The following is a 9,729-nucleotide window of genomic DNA, read 5'->3' on the forward strand; positions in this document are numbered from 1 at the left end:
TGGATTGCACTGTTTATGTACTACTGAACACATTGTTACACTAATTTATGATGTCTAAACCACGGAAAAAAACACATGGAAGCTGTGAAATCATATAGAGAAGGACTTAGTAAGCAGGAAAGAGCGCGAAATTTTGACAAACTTAAGTTAATATGTGGTAAAGATCCGAAAGAGCTAGCTTCTCTAGTCCTTACTGCAATTCTTCCTTCTATTTCTAATCCCGACATTGGCTACGTTCAGATTGTCAGTCCAAAAAAAGCACATGAAATACGTTTCAAGCTACATCCATATGTGGTTTGAAATCAAATATCAGGAAATCCACTTCAGTCTGAACGCTCTGATCGGATTTTGCGTGGTTTATGTGACTTTCTCACGCCATGTAAAATGTAAACATCAGACGTTGTTATAGGGAACATGCTGAAAGTCGCTGCCGAAACAAGGCTGTGTTGTTGCAAAGTGCAAAGTATTTATTTAATAAATAAAAATGATTATTTTTGAAACGTATTTTGAAACCGGCGCGGAAAAAGAGTTGTGCATACCAGCCTCCTACAGTTCTGCAGCAGGCTCAAGACGCGTCCAGTGCGACGGCTACACATTTCCATGTTGTAAAATTTAAATAAGACAACATTTCTATTGCAAATGCAAACACCTCCATCAACGCAACATCATTGCCATATTGTCAAAGAGCTGCGTGGACACACAAATCGGATCTGAACAGTTGCGATACACAGTGTGGACATCATTTTAGATCATATTCCAATCGGATACAAAGATAATCGGTTTTGGACTGACAGTGTGAATGTAGCCATAGTGAACTACTTTACGTCAACATTTTAGCCATAGTCAACGCTTCATTTACACATGTGGCTGATAAGTTGATGCTGTGCCTCTCTCAACCACAAACGCCATCTTTCATCAGTTTTTTGCACTCTTCTCTTTAACTTTCGGCAGTCTATAGAACTCAAAATGTTTTTTCTCGGTGCGACCGATTAGTACAGACCAAAACACGACCATTTTTCAGCAGCAATAATCAGCCAAATTTGCAAGTCCGTTCAGTTCAGTGCCTCCAAAATGTCCGACTTCCGGATTGATGACGTGTAGTGAAACCCTTTATTATCGTTTTATTTTATTTATTTACTTATTTACTTGTATTTCATTCATGTGCTCGGAACTCTTACTTAAATCTCAAATGGCATGTGTGGTATAAAAATGGCCAGTGTCCCTTTTTTAAATTTTTTTTTTATGATAGGCTACTGTCCCGTTTATATTCCTACTGTAATTGGCAGCCCTACTATGCCATACTATGGCAAGCCGTTTTAACTTTTATTCATTTCCAAGAGACTAATTCTTGATATCAACAATTAAATTCTTGATATCAAAAATGTAATTGTTGATATCAACAATTTAATTGTTGATATCTGTAATTATATTTTCACTAGTGAAATCTCACCATAGGCTGCCATTCAAAATCAATTGTTGATATCAAGAATTGATTTCTTACTAGTAGAAATATAATTTTTGATATCAATAATTACATTGTTACTATAGTAAAAATGGCAATTACTGATATCAATAATTCAATTGTCACTAGTTGAAATGTCTATTCTTGATATCAACAATTGAATTGCTACTAGTAAAAATGTAAATTTTTTATATCACTGTAACGGATTTCTGTAATTTGAACAGTATTTTACTGTAATATGTACAGTAAGATACTGTAAAATATGTACAGTATGTTACTGTAAACAGCAAAGGATTATGGGAAAATATAGGGTCACTACTGTAATTCTTCACTACTGTAAATCAATTTACAGTAGTGAACTTGCCCGCGAAAAACTGACCAATGGCAAGAGGGATTTCTTTTCAAGTGATTTTTTGAGGGGTGAAGTGGCAGTTAATGCACGGACAAAAGATCATGTAACTCACCAAAAAGGTTAGTATATAATTTCTATTTTATGTAAAATAAACATTTTCAAATGTTTTTACTTATGTTAACAGCAAACTAACATGATGTATCGTTTTGTTTTCGTCTGAATGGTTTTAGTGTCTTTTTTTCCTGACTGTCGTCAGAATGTTTTTTTTGGTGCCTTTATTACTGTCTTTTTTCCTGACTGTCGGCCGGGTCGCTGTCACGGTGATAATATTAACTGGTGAGTAAGTTAAGTTCACCTATATTAGCCGAAATATTCTTTAGTTAAAACTATAAAAAATAATGGTTGTGTGTTCCTCTGCCTCTTTAACGCAAGTTAGCTCATCAGGCGGGCGGAGTCGACGGTAACGTTAACCGAGCTAACAGCGAACTCAACGTGTGAAATACTGAGGTAAAGTGAGATAGACGAAACCCTTGTTAAAGTGCGGGTTTTAAACAATATTTTCACGTAGGCCTATATGATTTATTTTCAGGTTTGTGATCTGGATAATGCCATCTGCAACGATGGAGTGTGTTGGAGCCTTTTCATTGTGATAACATCAACTGGTATGTAACGTTATGGTCACCTTCACCTAAATTAGCCGAAGTAAACTTATTAAACAGAGAAGCATAATAACTTTGGTATGTTCTGTCTCCTCTTTCACAACTTTTTGGCAGATGTACAGCGTAAATACTGAGTAAAACTTAGTTAAAGGGATAACGTAGTACACCTTAAACAGAAAATTATGTATGTCATCATTTACTCGCCCACAACGTGTTCTAAACTTGCATGAAGTTCTTTCGTCTGAACATTTATGTAAAATAAGATATTATTAAGATATAAAATAAGATATTTTGAATAATGTTGGTAAATAGTGGCTGGTCCGCATGGACTTCTATAATAGAAAAAATACTTTGGATGTCAATGGGGACCAGTAACTGTTTGGTTGCTCATGTTCTTTAAAATATCTTCTTTTGTATACAGCACATTAAATAATTTAATGGAAGTTATGAACAAGTTGAGGGTGAGTAAATGGTGACAGAATTTACAATTTTGAGTAAACTAACCCTTTATCCAACACCATTGTTAATTTCATCTTTTGTTTTATTTTCAAGTTTGTGGTCTGAATTATGTCGTCTGAAATGTCGGAGGTGTATTTTGGAGTCTTTTTTGTGATTGCCTTCGTAATGGTGATAACATCTACAGGTGAGTAAGATGACATCAACTAAATTAGCTGAAGTATGCATTAGTTAAGCAGGCAAACATGTTCTTTTCTGTTCTTTATTTTGAATTTGCAGCGGCCATTCCCTCCGGACTGTACATCACTGCTGACGCTCTCCACTAATACACAGAACGGGTTGACGTTGGAGGAGGAAGAGGAGAAGGAGGAGGAAAGGGTTAGCAATATACCATTATCAATATAGCAAAGTTTTGCTAACTAATATTTTTAATGTTGTTTAATTGATTAAAAACTATAAACACCATACAACATTATATCTTACCTCATCTTCACCCCACATGTTATTGTTGTTAGTAATAAGTTCTGTTATTGTATTTTAGTTTTTTTTTCTGTAAACTATAACACTAAAAGGCTGCTGTGACTTTATCTGTTTCAGGAGAGTCTGTTCTCAAAGCAAAAACATGGATGCTGACAATGAAGGGCAGAATCATCATCCAGTTACAACTGCTAACAGACGACTCTTCAGCATTAGCTGTCTATTTTGTCGAATGCAGAATCAGGTAAACCAATATATATATATATATATATATATATATATATATATATTTTTTTACATTACATTACATTTACATGCATGCATTTGGAAGTCACTTTTATCCAAAGCAACTTACATTGTATTAAGTTTAATTTAAATTATCCATTCCCTGGAAATCTAAGCTACAGGAATATTGAAAAAGAATGAAGCTTTAATGATTTTAATGTAATGTATTATGGGGTAATACCATCCCTGTAGGTTAGGGGTGGAAATTGGCAAAAATTTGATGATTCGATAGTATTGCGATATTTGGGCCACAATTCAATATTATTGCGCTTCCTAACATTGCGATACAGCAAGTATTGCGATTCGATTCTGCGATATATTGCGATTCATGTCCCCCATATTATTCAAAGACATTACAAAAAATAAGACTGCTCAACTCACTACAAATGTCACATTAAATCTGTGAACATCTTCTACACATTTACTGGAGGCTAGTGCAAAAACTTTGTCCTTGAACATTCAGGACACAGGACCTTATTACAGAACGTAATTATATGAACGCGTCACCACCGCATTAGCACCAAAAACATGGAGATTTTATTTTAGAGAATAATTACACAACCTATTCGATATACTATAATTCTATAATTAAATAAACTAATCGAATATCCAAAAATTGTGACTCATCCCTGCATTTAATACCTTGTTTTTTTCCCAAAATCTTCACTTACGTCTCGATTTTCGAAGGGGATTATAAACGTTTCTTCCTTGGTTCGCTTTTATTTAGGCCTATTACATTCACATTCTTTACTGTGGTAAAGTAGAAAAACGTTGTAGGACAGATAGCCTACATTTTTACTTGCACGTCAGATTCATTTCAACACAGTTTTTGCTTGTTATTAGACATGTACGGCGCGTCAAGTTTATTTGATTTTTAGTTTCGCTCTCTTTGGCAGCGCAATTTCAAACATAGCTTAAATGTCTTGCCCTTGTGGAAGATTAAATTCACTTTTCATACCTTTTACAACAAGTAGAAAACATGAAGATATCAGAAAATAGATCGATGGTCTCTTTCCTCCTCGTGTCATCCCTCTCAAAGCACAGAGCGGTATGGCTTCATGTGGAATCACGTGTCTTTGTGTGGAAGTATTAAACGAAAGTTTTTTTTTTTTTATATAGATTTAACTTTTCTATTATGTAAGTTTCTAATATTTACTGATATGTATTTGAATGCTTTACAGGCTTTGTGTTGCTTCTTTGACGGAATTGCTCAAATAAAGACTTTTTTGCTCGAATAAACTACATTTTTTTATTTCAATTTTCATAATAACCCCCCAACCACTGCAGGTAGTTGGTCCATTACCACCGCAGTGGTAAAAAAAACTGCCACCGTCACAGCCTTATAACCTATATTGGAATACTTTGCGCTACTGTATCAATATAATTGCGTGCGCAAAATATCGCGACACTGAACAGAATCGATTTTTCCCCCACCACTACTGTAGGTGGATTCAGAATCAGATGTAGTGCTTTTATTAACGCCAAAGTACATGCAGCATCAAGTTTGAGGGTTAGGGAAAATTCTGCCAACACCGGTCTGAAAAAATTATATATTTTTTCCCTGCTTGTGTTTGCAGGTTCATTCTGAGAGTCAACCCTGATGGCACCAAACACCAAAGGCACAGATCAGATGGAAATCTGGAAAGGTCCAAAGAAAAGCATCAGCCTGAAACCCTCAGTGTTTCTCATCAGAGAGGTTGTCAACTTTGACTGGCAAAATTACTGAAATGTAACAACACAACACTGACTTTGACTGTATTTTATTGTTTTAAGGCCTGTTTTGCTTTTCAGTGTGTGTACGTTTTTGCCATGCTACAGATATAAATGGTCACCAGGAGATTAATTCTATGGACTTTGGAGATGTTGCCTTTTTTTTTCTTCAGCTAGTGGCTCCTAAAGGTCAAGATTTGTAATTTGTACTTCTAAAACAAAATGTTCAACGATTAAAAAGAATATTATAAGGACAAATGTTTGTGAGTTATTGTGATTTTTTGGGGGGTGGGGTAAACATAAATTAAAAAAAGAAAATTTAAATGAAAAAAACAAACAAAAAACAATACTAATACTGTAAATGAAAATACGGTAATAATACTGTAAATGCAAGTACAGTAAATGATACAGTATACTGTAAGTGAAAATACAGTAATAATACTAAATGCAATTACAGTAAATGGTACAGTATACTGTAAGTGAAAATACAGTAATAATACTGTAAAACATTTTACAGTAACTTACTGGCATCCAGCTGCCAGTAAGTTACTGTAAAATTTACAGCAACCTCTTTACAGTGTGAAAATGTATTTCTGATACCAGTATTATTTCAGATATCTAAAATGGCTTTCTTACTAGTAACAATCACATTCATGATATCAGAAATTAACATTGTCACTAGTGAAAATGGAATTATTGATATCAAAAATGAACATTGTTACTAGTAGCAATTCAGTTGTTGATATCAAGAATAGACATTTCAACTAGTGACAACTGAAATCTTGATATCAAAAATAAAGGTTTTTACTAGTAAGAATTGTATTTCTGATATGTGAAACTGGAATTTTAACTGAATTTGAATGGCAGCCTATGGTGACATTTCACTAGTGGAAATACAATTAGCCTACAGATATCAAGAATTATAGTTTTTACTAGTTGAAATTCAATTGTTGATATCAAGAATTATCATTTTAACTAGTGAAAATGTACATGCTGATATCAAGAAATAGCATTGTTACTAGTGGAAATGTAATTCCTGATATCAAAAATTGCCATTGTTACTAGTAGAAATCTAATTCCTGATATCAATAACTATCATTTTAACTAGTGAAAATTTTGTTGTTGATATCAAGAATTCATATCCTGCGAATGATTAAAAGTCAAAACGGCTTGCCTATTGCCATTTCCCAGGATATAAATTGTTAATATCAAGAATTATAGTTTTTACTAGTTGAAATTCAATTGTTAATATCAAGAATTATAGTTTTAACTAGTTAAAATTAAATTGTTGATATCAAGAATGAACATTTTTACTAGTTGAAATGTAATTCCTGATATCAAAAATTGCCATTGTTACTAGTAGAAACATTATTCCTGATATCAAAATTATCATTTTAACTAGTGAAAATTGAATTGTTGATATCAAGTATATATCAAGGATTCATTTCCTGGAAATGAATAAAAGTTAAAACGGCTTGCCATACTCTAATTGTAATTGCTACTAGTAAGAATTGAATTGTAGAGCTCTCTAATTGAATTCTTACTAGTAAAAATGCAATTACGACGAGTAACGCTGGGTACAATTTAAGCTAAAACGGCTTGCCATATATCCGTGCTCTTTGGACAAACCTTTTTCTGAGAGCTCAAGTAGTGCGCCATTGATTTAAAAGGACTTGACCAGCTTTTCTCATTGGCTGATGGGCGGGGTTTGCTCAGCCAATGAGCGCAGACTTCAGTTAAAGACACTGCAGCGATGAGTTGAGCAGAGGACGCGCTCCAGTGCAGCAATACAAACTTCACTTTCAATGGCTGGTTAACACTCATGTTCGTTCAAATTACAGCAGCACAGTGAGGGAAGTTCTCTCGGGCGCTTAGCTGGAGCTCAGATAAGTTGTCCTTCAGCATGTCATTAGTTTAAGACAATTACCGAGATGTTTTAGGGCAATGGAGAGTGAGCAGTCAGAAACATTTGGAGGCGACGGTGGAGACAATTCATCAGGCTCCGACACGCTGTCAGAAGGCGAGGCGCGAGCCGAGACGTATGAACCCGAATTACAATTTGAGGAATTTCAATGTCACTCCTCAGATTTTGTTGGTCTTGACGAAAAAGTGAAGATAAATGATTTCGCTGAATGCTGCAACGAGATAAAAGCAAGAAATGGGGATGAACAAGATGAAGGAGAAAATGAAGGGGACAGTGACGAGGACGAAATGGTAAAGTACATTGATTATAAAAGCACTACTAAACACTCATGAGGCATTCAGTCTGTGTATGTTTGATCACCGATGTAAGCGCGCGACTGCAGGTGTGTTTGTTTGTTTGAGTGAAAACGCTCCGCAGTGCTGCTGTTGACACGGTGAAAAATATTTCCCGTATTGTTACTGTACTGGGTTTAAGTTAGTTTTGGAGTCTGTTTGGGAGAGACTACAGGTGTATATTTTCTCCTCTTTCGTGAGAACATGCATACTGATTTGCGCTTGTGAGACTGTTAAGTCACATACTGAGAATGGTCTCGTATTATTTGCATATTAAATTGCCATATTTTTTTTCTCTTCTTCTACACGTTACCATTTACAATGATAAAGTTGCTTTATTCATGATTGGCTGACAAAAACGTTTTTAATATGCACAAATTTGCAAAGTTACATTACTATAAAACACAGCCCCCACAATGTGACAACTTTGTTTTGTTTTTTGTGATCTACAATTCAGAGTTCGTTCATTAATAGTCCCCAAAATAATTGTTTATTTAATCAAATAATAATTTACAAATATGAATATTTACTTGTTTGTTTTATCAATTTTTTTTTTTTTTGCATAACATTATGCAAATTGAGATGTTACAATGCAAAAAGACATTTTAAATGAATTTTGAAAGAGCCAAACCAATGCAAAGATGATATAAAAAAAGAGTGCTTTCTTTCTTATCCTGTTTCACATGGAAATATGCCACATTATGGAAATAAAATGAGTTGTGAATTTCATTAAGTTATAAGTCTAGAAGCATATTACTATTGCTGACTCTTTGAGGGAGTTTCAATCATTCAGCTGTAATTTGTGGGTGCTTGTTTACACAAACTTTCTTGCATGCGGTTTTATCTTGTTTCAGTTTCATTCAGCTGTATATGTCCTGTTTGGTTAATAAAAAAAAAAAACAGAAGGTCCTTTTGGTTGTTTCATATAGGAGGTTCTTAAAATTAAAGAGGGATAGCTTGAAAAGTAGGTTAGTCATTGTCAAACTTTTTCTGACTGGTTTATCCAGCATGACGTCAGACCTTTTCACTGTGACGTCTTATTGCCTTGCCTGAGGATTAGATGGCTTTGTTACACCAATCAGATACCTGAGATTCTTGTTACTCTCAAGAGCCATGTCATCTAATGTTTGCTTGCAGTCAGGTCAAGTGAGTGGGAACGAGTGGTTGGAGAGAAAGATCTACCCTTTTTCCACAGTGTTAAGGGCCTTTTACACTGAGTGCGATTAAGCGACGTAAATGTACTATGCCGTGCAGAAGACAGACTTCTGAGAAACAGTGTGACTTACATTCCCCCACAACTTATTTGTTTACATAAAGGAATTCCAACTACTGCATATTTATAGACCCTTCATATGAACAATAATTAAAGGGTTTCATCTACATACTATGATGTTTTAGCAGCAGAATTAAGGACATGTAAGTATCTGGATTATTGACCATATAATGTTGTTGTAAAGGAGGAAAAAACAATATTTTCATTAAAAATAAACTGTCATTATCGTCTGATACTATCAATTACGTACTTTGTGCTGTAGACATGGACATTGTGGACTTATTTGAAGTATCTTCGAGTAACATTTAAAAATGCATTAATATAGTAAGCATTCGGTACTATGTGTATATACCATCACAATCAATATTTACTCTTTAAGGGTAAAAAGAATGTTGCATGCTCCAGTCACATGTTTTACCATGCATATAGTCTTGCTTCATATGTCTAAAGGGTGAATGTTGCTAAATTTCAACGTTCTGGGTTCTCGTAAAAAAACTGCATTTCATCCTAAAAGTATGTTCATGCACAATCAGCAGATTGTGTATGCATGCAGATGTCTAAAAAACAAATGTATGGTTGAATCTATGCATCTCATTTCATGTAAAAACAAATGTATGGTTGAATCTATGCATCTCATTTCATGTAAAACACCCCAAAGAGGTTTGGGTCTTCAATTAAAATTTTTATTGTTACTGATTTGACCGCATGCATCTGGGTTCACAGAATAAATACATTTTATACATTTATATTGAATGATAACACCACTTTTAGTATGAGAAATTGTTTATTTACTGTTCTT

The 9,729-nt window shown here is 34.4% G+C and overlaps 1 protein-coding gene and 1 long non-coding RNA gene across 7 annotated transcripts in view; both read left to right on the plus strand.

Moving 5' to 3' along the window:
- Positions 1-1,868: 1,868 nt before the first annotated feature.
- LOC309498870 lies at positions 1,869-5,659 on the plus strand. 2 transcript variants are annotated; one of them, XR_014206064.1, is made up of 7 exons: positions 1,869-2,150; positions 2,247-2,321; positions 2,404-2,476; positions 3,026-3,116; positions 3,209-3,307; positions 3,527-3,650; positions 5,269-5,659. It is a non-coding gene; the product is annotated as an uncharacterized lncRNA (long non-coding RNA). The 2 variants fall into 2 exon arrangements; XR_014206065.1 differs by having other exon boundaries at positions 2,251-2,321.
- Positions 5,660-7,141: 1,482 nt separating this feature from the next.
- Positions 7,142-9,729, plus strand: part of mast4 (microtubule associated serine/threonine kinase family member 4) — a 137,094-nt gene continuing 134,506 nt past the window's right edge. For all 5 annotated transcript variants that reach the window (XM_082171351.1, XM_082171361.1, XM_082171359.1 and 2 more), the window contains exon 1: positions 7,142-7,615. In XM_082171351.1, the coding sequence (XP_082027477.1) occupies positions 7,346-7,615 (270 nt within the window). In that variant the 5' untranslated portion in view covers positions 7,142-7,345. The remainder of the gene's footprint in view (positions 7,616-9,729) is intronic.

Source organism: Leuciscus leuciscus, assembly GCF_965113295.1.
Source record: "Leuciscus leuciscus genome assembly, chromosome: 5".
NCBI classification, from domain to species: Eukaryota; Metazoa; Chordata; class Actinopteri; order Cypriniformes; family Leuciscidae; genus Leuciscus; species Leuciscus leuciscus.